The 18543-nt window shown below is 49.6% G+C and overlaps 1 protein-coding gene across 11 annotated transcripts in view; it reads left to right on the top strand.

The window, feature by feature from the left end:
* EPS15L1 (epidermal growth factor receptor pathway substrate 15 like 1) overlaps window positions 1–18543 on the top strand; it is a 101141-nt gene that overhangs the window by 61403 nt on the left and 21195 nt on the right. For 7 of the 11 annotated variants that reach the window (XM_079919001.1, XM_079919000.1, XM_079918999.1 and 4 more), the window contains 6 exons: window positions 3598–3721; window positions 4620–4670; window positions 5755–5891; window positions 10405–10465; window positions 11476–11558; window positions 18043–18175. In XM_079919001.1, coding sequence (XP_079775127.1) covers window positions 3598–3721; window positions 4620–4670; window positions 5755–5891; window positions 10405–10465; window positions 11476–11558; window positions 18043–18175 — 589 coding nt within the window. The remainder of the gene's footprint in view (window positions 1–3597; window positions 3722–4619; window positions 4671–5754; window positions 5892–10404; window positions 10466–11475; window positions 11559–18042; window positions 18176–18543) is intronic. The other 4 variants (XM_079918997.1, XM_079919005.1, XM_079918998.1 and 1 more) reach the window with 2 other exon arrangements.

Raw genomic sequence — 18543 nt, 5'->3', positions numbered from 1 at the left:
TTGTCAGCTTCGTCAGCTTTACCGTCTAAATAGAGACTGTGAACGTTCCTTCTTCCCGAACCGAGTGAGGCAGAATTTCCTGCTTGGCTGTCTGTCTCAGAGTGTGCGTTTCAGCTTCTTAGCCCTGCTCTGATTCTTCCCTCTGTCACTGGTACCCTCACACGGCTCTTGGCTTGCCCTGTTCCGTCTTAGTTCATGGAACAGCTCACTTTTAAACCCTCTCGCAGGCTTTGATAAGATTGGTTTCCTTGGATAAATAGTTGACAGTGAAGTGGCAGTTTGAAAGCAGCATGGGACGTCCCTCCCCTCTCCTGCCCCCCACAGATTTTTTTACCTTTATTTTTATTCATCTCATTAGCGGGCACAGTTTACATGATAGTCAGTTCATCTTGAAACGTCGACGTCGCGTATGTTACGTAGAAACTCAAAACCAGTGTTTGAGAGAAAAACTATTTTTATCTTGTTGTACAAATACAGTTTTTAAAGCACTTTTTGGTTTGTTTCCATTTCTTAATAAACACTTTGAAGAGGGCTTTTTGTTTACTCCTGGACATTTCAGGACTGCTCCGGAGGAGAGGGACCTCTCTTAGTTCTCTTTGAGGGGATGAAAGTGAGGAGTTTAGTTTCTTGAGAACAAGTGTAACCAAAGAGGTGCGTCTAGAACTTTCTAAGTCTGGACGGTTTTACTAAAGTTACTAAGTTTAGTGTTAGGCTCACATGATTCTACTTTGTCCAAGACAGCAGGATTCTTAAAGCCATATTTATTTCTTATCTGTCATCCACTGATGAGAATACTGGCCTCTTGTCCTTGGAGTCAGCACTCGGCCAACCGGTCTACTAGAGAGAAGGTAATAAATCATCCCAGCCTTTAGTCTCGCGGAGAACTCATCATGAAAGAAGGGCTTGTCTGTCACATCCAGCCCCTGGAGTGCTGGAGCCAGTTTTATTGACTCTCCAGAGCCGATTATTAAATAGGAATTTTGTAAGCTGTTATTCAACCTTTGGTAACTGGACGTCAACCATGGTGGGAGTAGCTACACCATGGGAATTGGCAGAGGCTAACAATCAGGGCTTTTTTTTTTTTCCCCCAGAGCGCTGGTTCACCAGCACACCACTGCCTAGCCCCCATCTAAAGGGAAGGAACGTCACAGAATGTCACCTAGATGCCCTTTCAGAGTTGTCATGTCTGTTTCCCAAGAAGTGCAGTAATTAAGACCAGAACTCATTGTTCGAGGTGTTCTCCCTCTGCCACGGGTCGGATCGTTCACCCCGTGCTTGGCAGCTGCACTTGCGTCTCCCAAGCGGGCAGACGGCTCCGTGCTCGTTGGCAGGAGGTCAGTGGATGGTGGAGTTTACGGCCTCTCTGCACCAGGGGAAATCTAGTTTTCTGCTCTGGATCTGTGAAATGGAATCCAAACCACCTGTGGTTACCCTAACCACATGAATCCTGCCGGGGTCTTCTTAGGCTTCTCCTTTGAAGGGGAGGGAGCGGTTGCTGCCTTAGGCAAACAGTTGCTCCTGAGAGAGAGATTGCAGACTTGACTTTCCGCTCAGGGGATTTCGGGCCAGACCCCCCAGGATCAGTCTCTTCTCTGCCATTGTCCACTGTTATTTGTCAGTCTTCCAAGTGGCAATTGAAAACATTATAAAAACAAAAACAAAACAACACAACCAATTTGTACATCAGTGCTAATTAAAAACTAAATAGAAGCTTCCACACCGAGGCCAAGTTGTCATTCTTAACTCACTACTTTATCCACCTCATACATCATCTCTCTCTGTTCTTCTGGAACAGATACGTTCCTTCCCCTGGGCTGCAGTGCGAGAGGTTTATCTTCCACACCGGCCTCCTGGCTTCCTTAGATTATGACTTCTCCATCACGTTGATCTGTGTCTCAGAACCCCATTGGGTGCTTGCTGGCGCGGGCATGTCACAGTAGTTAGCAGTACGACGTCCTTACTGAGTCCTTGCCCTGCTATCAGACACAGTTCTTGCAGACATCGGTACTTACTTGCCTAAGAACTGGCTTATTTTCCCCACCTTGGGAAACCCTGTGGTTGGAGGCTCCAGATAATCTTTCTCAGGTAAGGAAAATCGTTCCGTATTCATCAGAGGGCAGGGGTGTTGGTCAGTCCTTCCGAAGCCTTAGGCTTCCTGTTAGCCTGGTGCCTCTGCGATCCGTCCTGCTCCCTGAAGTCAACTGGCCCAGGGTGGTAGGAGCCTCGTCAGGAATCTTCCTTTGGCCCCTTTGACGTCATTGCCCTGTATTTTCACGGAAGCCCAGCTCTTTAATCATTTGGTTTTGGTCAGTTGGAATAATGGCTGAGTTTGCCAGCCCCGAGGATGCTGACACATTTGCCAGATTTAGTGAGGATGTTGTGCTTTTTAACATCATAGTGAAACCTTCATGTTTTCACTGAGGGTGTGTCTTCATTAACCAAAATATCTCAGTATTTCTGAACCAAGTACACCGGCCCTATGTGTACTGTGAAGCCTCTCCCCAGCCCTTTCAGGTCATTTTCCACTATAAAGACGTGCTCTTCAAAAGCCGGTTTTTTTCCCTTCTGATTTAAATATTCTTGTTTGTTTCTAGAAATAAGCACTTTAAAAAAAAAATGCAAAGTGTTGCATATGCTCTAGTAGTTCTAACTGCGTAAGCACTCATTTCCTCTCAGGATGTAAATAGCCAGCATGTTTCTTGGTGTGGAAACGGCATTTTTGAAAATACCCACGTAGGTAACACACTCTGAGGAGGTGTTTGAGGGAGGCACACCTTTGGACAAGGCCTCCGGCTGCAGTCGTCGGTGGCTCATTACATTTTCTTTCTGACATTTCCAAAAACATGACTTTTTTTCTGACTCGATTTTTTTGTTTTAATTGTGGCAAAAGGCACGTAACGTAGAATTTACCATCTTAACCATTTTTCATTGTACAGTTCAGTAGTGTTAAGTTTATTCACATTGTACCACTAAGCGCCAGAACTTTTTCATACCCATTAAACAGTAACTCCCCCTCCCCCCTCCCCCAGTCCCTGGCACCCACTATTCTGCTTTCTGTCTCTATGAATTTGATGTCTCTAGGGACTTCATGTAAGTAGAATTACACAATATTTGTCTTCTTGTGACTGGCTTCTTTCACTTAGCATAATGTGTTCAGGGTTCATCTGTGTTGCATGTGTCAGAATTTCCTTTTTAAGGCTGAATAGTATTCCATTGTATGTACATACCACATTTTGCTTATTCATTCATCCATCAGTAGACGCTTGGGTTGCTTCCACTCAATGATTTTTAAATAAACTTTTTAATTTTAGAAGACTTATAGAAAAGTTGCAGAGATGGTACAGAGAGTTCCCATGTACCCCACACCCAGCTTCTCCTGTTATTAACATCTTGTATGGTACATTTATCATAACTAATGAGCCATTGTCGACATGTTATCATTAACTAAAGTCCATCTTCTATGGTTTTTTAAAAAAATTACTCTCTTTAGGATCACATCATTTACAGGGAAAATATACCAGTTAGGTATAGAATTCTGTACTTTGCTTTAAATCTGAAATAATTAAATTCCTGTCCTGTCTCTTCACAAAATTATAGGACGATCCTTTCAAAAATAAAGCCTTGTTATTTAGCAACAACACCCAAGAATTGCATCCGGATCCTTTTCAGGCAGAAGACCCCTTCAAATCTGACCCATTTAAAGGAGCCGATCCCTTCAAAGGTATCTCATTTGGCACCCACTTTATCATTGAAAGGCTGTTTTGTGCCCCCTAGGGTTGTCCAGTGACTAGAACAGTTAGGAGGAAAGAAATTCTTTGAGCCTAATGGGCCTCTTGAGTTTTTCACCCCACCTGGTTATCTAAAGAGCTGTGGTGTTGAGGGGAGGGGGTGGGAAGAGCTCCAGGCTCACCAAGAGACATCCACGTTCAAGGGTGGCCTGCTTGGCCCTGAGACTCTGCATGCTTCAGTTCCCATCCACCTCTCGGGATTGATAAGATAATCAGACGTAGTGGTGATTATGGAACCACCTAGTAAACAGCAGATCCCCACGTAAACATCTAAGGTCTTAACGTGGTGAGTTCATCTGGATCCACACACGAGTCAAGAATAAGAAGAATTCTAGAAACAAGATTTCCTAAGTTTCTTCAGTTTTTGCAGAGCAAAACAGTATTTCCAAGAAGGCTATCTATACTTTTCTGAGAAAAATGCCAGGGCAGGGAGAGGGCAGAGGGAGTGCCTTTCCAGTTTCAGATTTGGAGTGGAAGCACCTTAGTTCTGAGAGATGAGTCAGGCAGTCCCGAAACTCAGATGTACCATGCGGCTGAGGATGGGGCAGCTCCGGGGTCCCAGGTTCTTGGAGCCCTGGGAAGTGACGGGGAGGGACGGGGGTGAGACAGGAGAGTAAAGCACTGTGTAGAAAGAGAGAGTGAATTCAGCCTTGCCCTACACTTTCCTTGATTTAGGCCCGTGTTGAGCAGCCAACAATACTTTTAATTTTATCTTAGCTGTCCTCGCCATGACAAACTGCCTTAGTCAGTGGCTGCCCCTGCTTCCCCACTTTGCTCTGCCAAGGTCATGTCTACCATAGACCTGAACGGTCCTCTCTCCTCTAAATCCAGGTGACCCATTCCAGAGCGACCCCTTTGCCGAACAACAGACGGCTTCAACAGGTAAAAAAAAAGCCTAAGTCTTTGTTAAAAGAAACATTTTGTGGACTGGCTCTCAGAATATTCCCATTCCTAGTTCAGGTTGAGGGAAATGGGGAAACACCTTGCAGCCTCCTTTGCCAGGTCAGTTTCTGAAGGAACCTCCATTGTCCCTCCCTTTCACAGTCTGGTGCCCCTTCTTGCCAGTCGCATAGCATGATGAGAATTAGAACTAGGAAAGAAGCCCCTGATAGCTAGGCCACTGTTTGGACACTTGTGCCCACTTGTGTCACCTGTGGTGGCATCAGGGTGTCCCATTGGTACCCACATGCGGTGGCACTTCTGCCCACACATACCAGGGAGTGGACTGGGAAGGACAGCATCGCACTGCATAAAAGCCTAGCATCTTGTTCCCTGCTGGTGATGGTGGCTTGCCCCTCCTATAGTCACCAGGCCCACACCTCACGTTCGAGGAGAATGAACGCACCCTGGGCGTGGTGTTGGGATCATGCTGCCCATTTATCTAATTTTTCCCCTTGTATTCGCTTTTTCTATTGAGGTGAAATTCACATAACACAAAACTAACAAATTCACATAACACAGATTAACCACATTTCAGTGACGTTTAGTTCATTCACTGTGTTACGCAGCCACCACCTCTGTGTAGCTCCAGAACATTTCCATCTCCCCAAAAGGAGACCCTGTCCCCATGAGCAGTCTCCCTAGTCCCACTCTCCAGCCCCTGCTTTCTGTCCTTATGGATTTACTCATTTTATTTTGAAATCAAGTGTTATTGAGAGGTATAATTAACACACAACAGAACTCACCCATTTTAAGTGCAGAACTGGATAAGTTTTGACAAATGTGTATAGTTGTGTGAGAAAGAGAACATTTCCATTATCCAGAAGGTTCCCTGGTCTCCCCCACCCCCTTCCCCCCCAGGTCTCTGGCAACCACTGACCTGCTTTCTGCCACTACGGTTTTTACCTTTTCTAGACTCTCATGTAAATAGTGCCAGTCAGTTGTGTGTTCTTTTATATTTGGGTTCTTTCACTTAGGCATAATGTTTATTCATGGGGCATTTTTTTCTTCTTTCCAAAACACCTAGATCCATTCGGAGGGGATCCTTTCAAAGAAAATGACCCATTCCATGGCTCTGCCCCCGACGACTTCTTTAAGAAACAGACAAAGAACGACCCATTTACCTCAGACCCATTCACGAAAAACCCTTCCTTACCTTCAAAGGTGAGTGACCCCGGAGAGGCTGCCTTCTGGTGCTGCCCGTCTGCATACTCTGCGTGTGTGAAGGCAGCCCTTTCCATTCCCCACCCTCCATGGACCGAGTCAGGGCCTCCATCACTCAGACTGTGAGTGCTAAGCCTGACGAATGAGGGCTGTGCAAGGCCAGGGGATTCCCCAGGGGCTGGCTCGAAGGCCAAGCCTCGTTACTGCATAGCAAGGTGACCGTTTCTGCCGATCCCTACAGAGGCTTGTCCCACGAAGCAAGGTGTCACATCCAGCAGTCCAGTGAGCCCAAGTCAGGGCGGGCTGTGTCCTGAACAGCTGTCATTCCTCTGTCCCTTTCTGTGCCCCTTTACTTCAGCTCAGGCCCACCTGCTGGGTTCTCTGCTCTGTCGTCTGCCCCCAGTGCCACTCCACCTCCCAACAAAGACAAAATAGAGCACCACACACTCCCACAGGTTTCCATGTGACTGCTCCTGCCATCTTCCTAGTGCAAAGCACTAATGGTGACATTGGCATCAGCCAGCCTCAGTGGGTCCCCGCCATGGCAGGAGGAAGTCCAGACCCACAGCCTGGCTGCACTTAGTGTGCTCCCCCGCCCCCCAGCAAGTAGTAAACCATACGTTTTGCACGTTAGACTCAACAGACTGGTTTAAATTGGTGTAAATGAGGATTTAAAAAGCAAACAGTAACTTTGTGATTGAATAGAGAATTTTTGTGTCTAAGTGAGGGCAATGTATAGCCTTCCTTCACGTTCTAGGCTGCATCTCTGTCCCCACCTTACCCATTCCCTAGTTTTTCACTTCTCCATGGACCTACTGGTATGTATCACTGGCCCCAGAGCTCCTTGAAGGCAGGGATTAACCTGTAACGTTTCTATCTGCGAGACCTGTCATGGGATCCCCCCTTTCATCGCTGGTGTTGGTGGTCTGTGTTATCTACGTTTATCAATTTTGTTGATCTTTTCCACGAGCCAACTTTTGGCTGTGTTAATTTTCTCTCCTGTTTGTTTCCTGTTTCACTGATTTCTGCTCTTCATTATTTCCTTCCTCCCACTTTGCTCTTCTGTTTCTAACTTCTTAAGATACAACCTTAGGTCATTGGTCTTGGATCTTCTTTTCTAATATGAGTGTTTAAAGCTATGCATTTCTTTTGAGGTGCTGCTTTAGCTGCATTCCATTCATTTTGGTATGTTGTATCTTCATTGTCATTCATTTTGAGATATTTTCCAGTTTTCCTTGTGAATGCTCTGTTGAACCTGGATTATTTAAAGTATATTGTTTCATTTCGAGATACTTTTTTTTCCCCCTAGGTATTTTATAATACTGATTTCTAATTAAATCTACTGTTATTAGAGGACATATTTTGTATGTTTTCAGTCCTTTTAGATCTATTGAGACTCGTTTTATGGTCTGTGTTGGTGAACATACTTTGTACACTTGAGAAGAATGTCTATTTGCCGTTGTTGGGTGTAACGTTCTGTAAAGGCCAGTTAGGTCAAGGTGGTTGTTCTGATTGTCTATATTTTCTTCCCTTTCGCCACACCATGCGGCTTGCGGGATCTTAGTGCCCCGATCAGGGATTGAACCCAGGCTGCAGCAGTGAAAGTGCCCAGTCCTAACCACTAGACTGCCAGGGAGTTCCCCTTTTTTCCTTTTTTTAAAATGTAAGGTATAGTTGACTTACAATATTGTGTTAGTTTCTAATGTACAGCAGAGTGATTCAGTATACCTATATACATATATATATACTTTTTCATTATGGTTTGTTACAGGACTGGTCGTCTATTTTTTTTTTTTAATTAACTCATTTATTTATTTATATTTTTGGCTGTGTTGGGTCTTCGTTTCTGTGCGAGGGCTTTCTCTAGTTGCGGCGAGCAGGGGCCACTCTTCATCGCCGTGCACGGGCCTCTCACTGTCGTGGCCTCTCTTGTTGTGGAGCACAGGCTCCAGACACACAGGCTCAGTAGTTGTGGCTCACGGGCCCAGTCGCTCCGTGGCATGTGGGATCTTCCCAGACCAGGGCTCGAACCCGTGTCCCCTATGTTGGCAGGCAGATTCTCAACCACTGTGCCACCAGGGAAGCCCTGGTCATCTATTTTTATGGTTTTTGTTTGTTTGTAAGCTCTACCAGTTGCTGAGAGAGGAGTGTTAAAATCTCCTATGATTGCAGAATTGTCCATATCCTTCTTAATTCTGTCAAGTTTAACTTCATGTGTTTTGAAGCTCTGTCAGGTGCCTACACATTCATGATTGTTGTGTCATCCTGATGCAGTGACCTTTTTTTCTTTGTAAAGGGTTCCTTTTTTCCTCTGGTGCTTTGTCTTAATCTATTTTTATCACATATTAAAATAGCCACCTCATTCTCCTTATGCGTAGTCTTTGCATGATATATCTTTTTTCATCCATTTACTTTCAACCTGTCTGGGAGTTGAAGGATGTCTTTTGTGTCGAGCATGTAGTTGGGCCTTGCTTTTCTATCCAGTCTGGAAATCTCTGCCTTCTAAATGGAGTGTCTAGTCTGTTAACATTTAATGCAATTATTGATATGGTTGGATTTACGTCTACTATTTTATTATTTACTTTCTTTTATCCTCTGTATTTTATTCCTCTGTTCCCCTTCTTCTGTCTTCTTTTGGATTATTTGAATGTTTTCTAGAATTCCATTTTCTGGTATCTGTTGACCTTTTTTAACCATACCTTTTTTCATTATTTCTTAGAGGTTGCTTTAAGGATTACTATATACACTCTTAACTTATCATGGGCTACTTGGAATTAATATTATGTCACTTAATGTAAAATGTAGAAAACTTGTAATCATATAGGTCCATTTATCCACCCTCCCCCAAACAGCAGCGTCTCTGTTATAGTTGTCCTATGAATGTAATACATCTAAATATGTTAAACTCCATAAGACAGTGTTTTAATTTTTGCTTTAATCCACTGTATGAATTCTAAAGAGGAAAAAATAGTTATGTTCTTTTTTCTGGCTGCCTTAAAGAGCCTCTCTTTACGTTTGCTTTTCAGTAGTTTGTGTAGGCTCTGGATATGTTTTTCTTTGTATTTATGCTGCTGGGCATTTGCTGAAGTTCTTACATCTATAAATTATGTCTTCACCAAATTTGGTAAGTTTTCTGCCATTATTTCTTTGAAAAAAATTTTTTTCTATTCTATTTTCTCTCTTCTCTTTGTGGGATTCAAGTTACATAGATGTTAGACCTTTTGCTGTTGTCTTTACAGGTCCCTGAGGCTCTGTTTCTTTTCATTCTTTTTTTCTTCAGATTGGGTAATTTCTACTGATTTATCTTCAACTTCACTTACATTTTTCTGTCATTTGCTGGTTAGCTAACCTAGTGAAGTTTTTATTCTAGATATTATACTTTACATTGTTTGAGAATGTCCATGTTTCTTCTGTATAGTTTCCATTTCTCTACTAAGATATCCTGTCTTTTTATTCATCTTAAGTGTTTTTTCCTTTATCTCATTAAGCACAGTTATTGCTGCTTTAAAGTCATCCTCATCTGAGAATTCCAAAATCTGGGTCATCTTGAGATTGACTCCATTGATTGTCTTTTCCCTTGAGAACCGCATTTTTCAGGTTCTCTCTGTATGTTGAATAACTTAAAAATATATTCTATGCATTGTGAGTGCTCTGTTGTGGAGACTGGATTCTGTTGCATTCCTCCAAAGAGTGTGGATGGTTTTATTTCAGCAGGCAACTAACTTGGTGAGACTCATATTGCAAACTCTCCCTCTCTCACCTGTGGTTTCATTCCTGTGGCCTTAGCTGTAGGCTGCTCTGAGTCTACCAACCCACACACAGTGTAGGGGTGAGCCTGAGACGTGGACAGAGCTTGTCATGGCATTTGGGGCTCCCATTCTCTGCCTCTCCTTTCTAGATCCCGCATCCCTTTCTCATGGCTGTGGTTGTCCTGGGGCTCCCTCCTCTGAGCTTCAGTCCAGAAAGACAGTGAGTTTTCTATTGGAGTCATAGCCCCCCAGTACTCTCAGACTGTAGCTTCAAAAGGGAAAAGCTTGGAAGTTTCCTGGTCTAGTGGTCTAGTGGTTAGGACTTGGTGCTTTCACTGCCGTGGCCCGGGTTCAATCCCCAGTCGGAGAACTGAGATCCCTCAAGCCGAGTAGCGCGGCCAAGATAAAAAGAACCACAGGAAAAAAAAAAACAAAAAAATGGAAAACTCAATCTTGTACTGCTTTTTCTGCCAAGTTTCAATTCTTTTCCAAAGTCTTCCTGCTTTGGTTCACTTCCTGGGTCTTCAGGTGATGGCTTTTTTTTTTTTTTTTTTTCCAGTTCAGAGTGTTTATAGGTGTTATCTGCGGGAGGGGTTGGTCTGTTGGGATTTAACTCTGCCGGGATTTAGTTTAAATCATTTTTATCCTCCCCAAGGCTGGGCAGCAGATATGGTGCATATAGATGTCAAGAAAGTTTGTGGTTGAATGAATGGATGATGAACAAAGGAACTGCTTTTCACTCTCTCCTCTCTCCTTTCACTCAGCTCGACCCCTTTGAATCCAGTGATCCTTTTTCATCCTCCAGTGTCTCCTCAAAAGGATCAGGTGAGACTGATGGCTTATTTTCCTTCTCACTCTTCCTCGGGCAGTGGAACGGCCCACCCATTTCCAAATCTGGTGTGTCCTCAGTGTTTATGTCATTAGTAAGTGGCACCCAGATCCTCGCCTGAGGCAGTGCAGCCAAAGCCATTCCCCTCTGGCTGCTCATCTTTCTGAGCAATAGCTGGCATCTTACTGGATGGAAAGGAAGCTTGGCGGTAGGGATTAATTTAGTAATAACTCCAATGTACTAGTTACTCTTTGCTCAATCCTCCTTATGAATCTTTGGTTCTAACCTCTGGATTTTTTTTCCTAAAGGAATCCAAAGTTCTACTGAGGCTTGTGCTATGGGCACTGGATTTGAGGGAACCTCCCCTCACAGCATAAAGCTCTTAGGTGTGCCTTTAAGGGAGGGGCGCGTTTGCGGACTCCCCCTTGCTTTTGGAAACAGGTTCCACTTGGTACTGCCGCCTTGCCTAACATCTTGTGCTTGTTAGTTGCAGAGTTTGATTTCGTAGGTGAACTCGTGGGTTATTCTGGACAAATCGCACCACCCACCAAAGGAGAAAGCTCAGCAAAAATCTCTACCTGCAGATGACCTCCCCACATAAATCATGTGGGTGGCTGGTCGCCTCCCTCTCCCTCTCCCCTCCTGATCCAGCAGGACAGGCAGCAGGCTCTCCTTCCACAGGGTGCTTGTCACTCCTTTGGTGACGGTGAACAATGCTGGCTTGCAGCACAGCCGCAGGGCAGAGTCCCTCTGGCTCTCCCTGCGCCGGCTCTCATGGCTGCCAACCGTCTGGCTGAGCTGCACCAACCATGAGCCAGAGTGGGCAGGGGCAGGGGGCCTTGTTGAGGACTTGCACCCGATTCACCACCCCATCAAACAAACGTGACCTCCATGGATCTCCTGCTTTGGGGGCCATTGAGAACCAAGAGGTGACACTTCCCCCTGCTCCCAGGAGGCGTGTTCTGTGAATGCCCTGTAACTCTTCCTCTGCTGGTGCTGCTTGCAGGTCCCTTTGGAACCTTAGACCCCTTCGGAAGTGGGTCCTTCAATAGTGCTGAGGGCTTTGCCGACTTCAGCCAGATGTCCAAGGTAAAGCCCTTCCCACAGAGCCCCTGTGCCTCTGCCAGTGTCCTTGTGCCTCTTGTCGTGGTCTTGTCGTGGGCTGCCAGGTGTAACTGTTTAATGCCACGTATGTATTTCTTTGGCACCTGTCAAACTCTGAAATGTATTCTCATGTGAGGTCGTGAGTCAGCAGACGGGGTCTAGAAAGTGCCCATGGCTGTGGCTGGACCCACTTCCCTTCCTCCAAGCGAAACTGCCAGAGCCCTGAGTCCCTCCCGGAGGCGTAAGCGCCGCGGGCTCCCCGCTACTGCCACTGGTGTCAGATGGCAGTCAGACCTCAGGTGATAAAGTCATCTCTGTGACTGAACAAAGTTGCGAAGGTCTTGGGCCCTGAGGGCCAGGCCTGGCGTGCAGCCCGCTGAGGCTGGAACCGTGGGCCTTGGGCCAGAAGGCAGGAGGTGTGTCTGGAGCTGCCCATGGACAGAACCCGAGAAGGATGTGGAAACCGAGGGCTAGGCTCGGTGAATAAATATGCAGGTGAAAAGTGAGCCTTTCAGGAAGGACGATAGGCACTCCTGGTTGGACTGGATGGTGCCTACACGGCCATAGTTACGTAAACTGACTGTGGATATAGTCCCACAGATGGTGTTAGAGCTCTTTCGAGAGGGGCTTGGAGGATGGTGCTTAACGTAGCAGGAAGTCGGTCAGTAGATATGTCCAAAATGGACAGATCAAGAAATAAGAGTAGAGGCCCACGACCGAGAGGTAGATTCCAGAAGAAACTGCTAAGAAGTCAAAAATGTTGGCCTAGGCGAGTAGGTCTGCTGTTCTTTGTTCTAACCTTTAGCGTCCCTTGGTTTTGACCGTGACCCGTGTTTCTTTGCCAAGAATTAAGGGAAGCAGCATTAGGTGTGCGCGTCTTGGCCTCGGTGGGTGAGGGTGGGATCCGTCACAGATAAAGCGCTGCGTGTGGCACGGCCTGTGGCCGCGGAGCCATAAAGCCCTGCATTCTTTGTTGAGTCCACCGGTCTGTCCCAGCCGCCTGCTCCAGCCCAGGTGCCGTGAGCACTGGGGGGCGGCCACGTGCAGATACGGTTCCTGTCTCCTCACTGGTGGGGGTGGGGTGGGGAGGGAGCCCCCCCGGAGTGTGTGGGATGGGTACCCACGGTGGGGAGTCCCGGGCCCCCGGCACCGCTCGCCCCGCGTGCCAGCTCCTCAGAGCATCCTGCGTGTTTCCTCCACGTTCACTCAGCCCGAGGGGCGCACGACTGTCTGGGCGCTGAGCACTCGTGGTTAGCAATGTGTGATTGTGGTGCGTGGCTTCCAAGAAACATTTGGGATTTTGTTTATGTTTTCAAAGAAATGCGTGAGTATAAACTGTTGAGGTAGCAAATGTAGCTTCTGGCCAGAGGCAGAGCATCTGTTTGCCCATTGGCCGCCGCAGAAGGGAGCCCAGAAGTGCTGGGGTTTCGGCCTCTCTCCTTCCAGTGCCTGGAGGGAATGAGCCTCCATCACTCGTATGGGAACTGTGACGCTGACGGTCGGGGCGCCATCTGGGATCAGCCAGAAGGGACCAGGGCCTGAGATTTGCCCTCATGTTTGCCCGTCACTGCGTGGCTGTTACACACACTCCTTGAGTGGAGCTATGTGTCCTTGTCTTCTGTCCGTGCTTAGTGGGTGGGAAACCATCGCCTGAAATGAGAAAACTTCTGCCACACGGGGGCGGCAGTCTCCAGGGAAGGGCTTCGCACTGTATTCTCAAGCTGGCACAAGTGGGACCTCTCCCTGCGCAAGGCCGAGGAGGGAGTGAGAGCTAGCAGTGCCCCCGAGCTGGGACAAGGACGAGGGCATGAACGGGGTCCTCTGTTTCAAGAAGCACCTGAGTTGAGGCTGTGTGTGGGGTGGCCAGCCTGGCGGGGCCCCGGATGGCAGAAACGGCCGCGTCTCCCTCCTCCAGGCAGTCCCTGTGTTTCCCGTAGCTGCAGAGACACCCCAGAGCCGGGCAGTTCAGAACCTGGCCCTTCCCTCCTTCTGCCCGTTCTAACCTAAGGTTGCATTTTCCCTTTTCTAATTCCGCTTTCCCTCTCCTTGTTCGCGTGTCCCAGATCAGGCTGCGCACACGTGCACTTGCGACTTCAGGGCCAGTGTCCCTTCCTGTTCGTGGCGCTGGGCGGGATGGAGCTGGATGGGGCCGTGGAAAGTTTGTCTCCAGTACTCCATTGTTTTGTTTCCACGATTCCATCAGCTCCTGATCTCATGCCACTTGCCCAATTGAATACAGGGCCCTAACCTCATAGGTCTCTGTTTTTCCCTTTTGGTTCCCTTTCTGTTTTTCAAGAACAACATTGTGTATATAAATAAAATGCTGAAGGAAATGAAAGTAAGTGGCAAGAAGGTGTTTTTTTTTTTTTTGACTTCTTGGTTTGTGTGTGTGTGTGTGTGTGTGTGTGTGTGTGTGTGTGTGTGTTAACATCGCTATCTTTTCTCCACCTGAGTGGGGTGGGGAGGCAATGCACGCTGGCGATGCGTGCTGGCTCCTTTTCTTTCTTTTTTTTTTTTTTTCCTTTTCTTAACTTCACCCTAAATAAGAGTGTCCTCCCTCTGCCTGGCAGTGCTAGAGGAGAGTGCCAGCCAGCAGTCTGACTCCAGTAGATTCCTTTGGGAGGTTCTCTGGGCTTGCACCCTTCATTGAGGTCCCTCAACACCCGAGAAGATTTTTCTAGACAGTATTACCTTGCTTTAAAAACACATTCCCCAAAATAGATTTCAGAGAGCATCTGAGAATAAAAACAAGACTCTAACTTAATTATTTTACTCCCGCCCTAAAAAAAAAACCACCTATGAAATACTTGACTGCCCATTGTCAGCCCATTTTCAGTTGTTTTCAAGCGTGCGTTCCTATTTAGGGCTTTTCTTTTTTTTTTTTAAGTTTAGAGTCGTTTGCTTTAAATCAATTCTTTAAACTGTGAATCTCTTAGAGCTGCTTCTCATATAGTAGCTTTTCTGTCTGTCCTTTTTTCTTTTTCTTTCTTTTTTTTTTGGAGCACACTTCACTCTAGCCCAGCCAGAGAGCCCCTACCGGCTTTACTGAAACCCTTCTAAAAATAGCAACTTTCCCTGAAGCCACAGCCTGAGTAGGAACCAGTCAGGTCCCAAAGGAAGCTTCTTGGGAAACTTCAAGTCATGAAAATTAGGATTCGGAAATGACGCAGGCTTTTTGGTGTCAGAAGTAATATAATTCCCTGCTGTGGCCGAACCAGGCGCTTACAGTTGGAACCCTTTCGCCTTGGAGCGGGCCCACTGGCTCCGTGGGTTTAGACAGACGAGGGGGCGGAGAGTCGGCTTGGCCCGTGGAGTCCCCAGCCAGCCGGGAGGCTCACTGCAGCTCGCGCTCCAGGCTGGGGGTTGCACGGGCTGGGTGGACAAGGGCCCTGTGCACCCCACAACTCTGGGGGGGGGGTCACGTCCAGAGAGCCCTGGGTGTCCCTCTATACCCCTTCCCCAGAGCTGGCGCCTTTGCAGCACCCAAGACAAGAACTGGGGCCCACGCAGGTGCCTCGGGGGCTGGTCACGCCTCCACTCTGTCAAGATTAGTTTTGATTCCCTCCTGCCCGTCTCAGGTTGTGGCGAGGGCAGCAAGAGTCCTAGACCCAGGCTGTGTCCTGGGAACGGCAGAAGCAGAGGCATCAGCATTCCCTCGCTCTCCATCTCCTTAGCCCCCACTGCGTCTTCTTTCCCAACCAGCAGACCCTGACCCACTCACTTTAGAGCTAAGCTGCTGGTCGACACAGCACCTTAGCTCTACTGCTCTCTTCGTCTGGGAAAGGCTCTGTGAATGACGGGAAGCAGCAGAAATGAAGCATCGGTGGCTGATGGAGCGTTTGCAGATTCTTGTGGGTATCCAAGAGAGTTCTAGTCACATCCACATCCTTGGCGTGATTATAATCGTGCTATCTTTGTGCTGATGCAGTCCAGGTGCCAGCTGGAGCAATTTATGCATTACCTTTCGTTTTCTTGCCACAGCCCTGCGAGCTGGGGCCTGTCATTATCGTTGTTTCATAGATGAGGAAACAGAGGCACGGAGCCGGTAGCAGGGCCTCCAGATCCCATCCCAACCACTGTGCTCTGCAGCAGACGTTCTGGAAACTCGAGCAGCAGGTTTTGCAGAGACTCCCAGACTTTTGTACCGAAAAGGACAAGCGTCACAGAGCCTGGGAAAGGGGGGCGGCAGCAGTGGAGGGAGGGACCTCCTTGCTCCATTGCAGCCCTTCTGGCCCAGAGCTTCCCGGCGGGCCCAGGTGGTCTTGGCAGGGAAATGAGTCTTTCCCATTAGACCCCATCCTCCCCAGGGCCTTCTGCCCTGCTCTGCCCCTTGCCTGCATCTGTGCATGTCTCCCTCATGGGCATGAGGAGAGTCCCCAGACCTCCCGTGGGGGGCGGGCGGCGGGCTGCCAGCAGCCAAGGGCAGGGCCCGAGAGCCCTGGCCCAGGAGGTGGACGGCGTGGGTTCCCGCCCTGACTCCCCCGCTGAGGTGCTGTGTGACTAGCAGGCTGCATCTCCTCCCCGTGCCTCAGTTTCCCTGTGTATAAGGTAGAAGTGGTGACAGTAGGACTTGTCCCAAGGCCGTTGGGAAGATGTGGTGAGAAGATCAGCGAGCGTCTCCTACCCTGGCGAGTGAGCGTCTCCTACCCTGGCAGCCCCAGAGGCTTGTGGGGAGGAACCAGGGCGCCCAGTGGGCTTGGCTGAGTGTGCAGCAGCCACCCCGGGCCCCCTCCTCCTCCCTGGGGGCTGGCCGCCTCTCTCCCACCTGAGGCTAGTATCTAGGTACCAGGGGCAGAGGCGGCCGCATCCCCGTCCCCGTGACCGGATCCGGAAGAGGGGGAGCCGCGTCCCCGTGACTGGCATCAGCCCTTCTCCCCACTTCTCCAGTGATGTGTCGGAACCAGATTACCTAAGAAGGTCCCACAAGTGCACTCTTGTGTTCCTGCTTTGTCTTCTGTCCCTTGACCTGCCCCACTGGGGAGGGCATCGCAAGTGCCCCTCCTCACGCAACCCCCCCCTCCACCCCTGCTGCGTGTGGCCCACCCTGTCCCACTGCGCGTCTCCTTTCCTTTGCTTTTTGAGGACCGTATCAGCATTTTCACTCCCGTGTCCACCAATTCCTTTAGTGTCTAGCAGCTATGAATCTCCTTGCTCTACTTTTTCGTAAACGTGGTCTCCCACCTCTGTAGAAAGCAGTCTCCTCCCTTTGGGGTGCAGCTCTGGCTGTCTGTGCGCATCCGTCTGTTGGTGGAGGTTTGTTATGCCTGGTACTGTGCTGGTGCTCCAGGTGAGGGTGCACAGGTAGACAAGTCCCTGCCCGCCGCAGGCAGTTGGCAGGTGTGCGCCCTGTCACTGGCACTTGCCCTTCAGGCAACTTGCCCCAGTTAGGTGGGAGGGGCCTGAGTACCCGTCACTGCGGCGTGATGATGTGTGTCCTGTCAGCTCCCACCAGGATGTCCGAGCAGTCAGTTAGTAGGAAGGGGTGTCAGGGAGAGCTCTGGGGGTGGCAGTGAGGTCTAGCCAGTCTCTGAGGAAGAAGAGGGGCTTGAGGTGGACGGGGTGGGCTGAGCCCCCAGTTGGGGACTCTGTATATATGGAGGCCTCGAGATGGGGCACAAGGGGGTTCCAGGCACCGGGGAACTGGCCAGGAGAGGGTTGGGGCAACTGCAGGGATGAAGCTAAAGCCCTGGGCAGTGGCAGGGGGGTAGGGTGGTGAGGGGCTGTGAGGGAGGCCCTGCATGACTTGAGGAGTGCCTGGAGGTTACCTTCAAGCTTCAGGGCTGTTCAGTGCTCCTACCCACCTCCCATCTACCTAGCTCCCTACCTGCCTGGCAGCTGTACCTACCCATCTACCTACCTGCCCACCCATCTATCCAAGCATCTCTCTGTTGCTGGTTGACATGGTCCCTCCTGGGTCTGAGGTGGTAGATGTGGAGGTGGGTGGAAGCAGGAGGAGGCTGGGGGAGGGTCCGGGCCAGAGCTGACAAGAGCCCACTGGAGGCAGCGATGGCTGTGCCCACGGGGCTGCGGTGGGCTCTGACCTGAGCCACTGGGTCAGGCAGCCCACGGGCACAGAGAGGGTCTGGTGCCGCTCTGACCCAACGCCTGACACTGACTGAAGGGGGAGAGGCTGGGCGCATCTCTGAAGTATGAGCAGGAAGCCCAGGGGACCCTGGGGTCAGGAGAGACCTGATATCCCCCTGTGGGTGGCAGGAAGCACCCCACCCCCACCCCATGTCAGAAGCCCGTCGAGGCACCGGGTTACTCTCACTTGCTCTGTGTGTTTGCTGGCTGCTCCTCACTGGCCAGAGGACCCTGGCTGTTGAGGGTGGAGGAAAGTGGGGGGGGCTTGTGAGAGACCCTGGGCCCGAGTGGCGGCCATGCTGTGCAAGCCCGGAGGGCTCGGTGGATGTCCGCTGCCTCCGTGTTAACGATTATCTCTGCCTCTCTTTCGTGTCCTCTCTTACAGCCCCCAACTTCTGGCCCTTTCACCTCCTCCTTTGGAGGGGCAGGATGCTCAGATGACCCCTTTAAAAGTAAACAGGACACTCCCGCTCTGCCTCCGAAGAAACCTGCTCCTCCGCGGCCTAAACCGCCCAGCGGTCAGTACGCTTTCTTCTCTCACAGCCACCCGCCCACCGTCGCCAGGCAGCGGGGGCACTGCGGGCCCCTCCTTTCACCAGCCCAGAGTAGAGCAGACGCTGCAGGGCCTGCACTCAGAGCAGGAGGGTCTCCCCTCCGGCCGTCGCCTGGGTCCGCACACACTGTGTGCCTGGGACGTGCTTCCCGCCCCATCTGCCCTCGCCTCGTCCTCTGGGCCTCTTGGCTCCAGGCTGTGTGGGGCTCCAGGGTGGTCTCCGGAAGGCCAAGAGCTCAGAGCCCTCCTTGCGGTCGGGAGAGCTGCCGCATGGCCCCCGGTTCAGCATGCAGTCGTGGCCCCTCCGGCCTCCCCACCCGACCCAAGCTCTTT

The sequence above is a fragment of the Stenella coeruleoalba genome, assembly GCF_951394435.1.
Source record: "Stenella coeruleoalba genome assembly, chromosome: 3".
NCBI lineage: Eukaryota > Metazoa > Chordata > Mammalia > Artiodactyla > Delphinidae > Stenella > Stenella coeruleoalba.
This window is presented reverse-complemented; position numbering and strand designations above follow the sequence as displayed.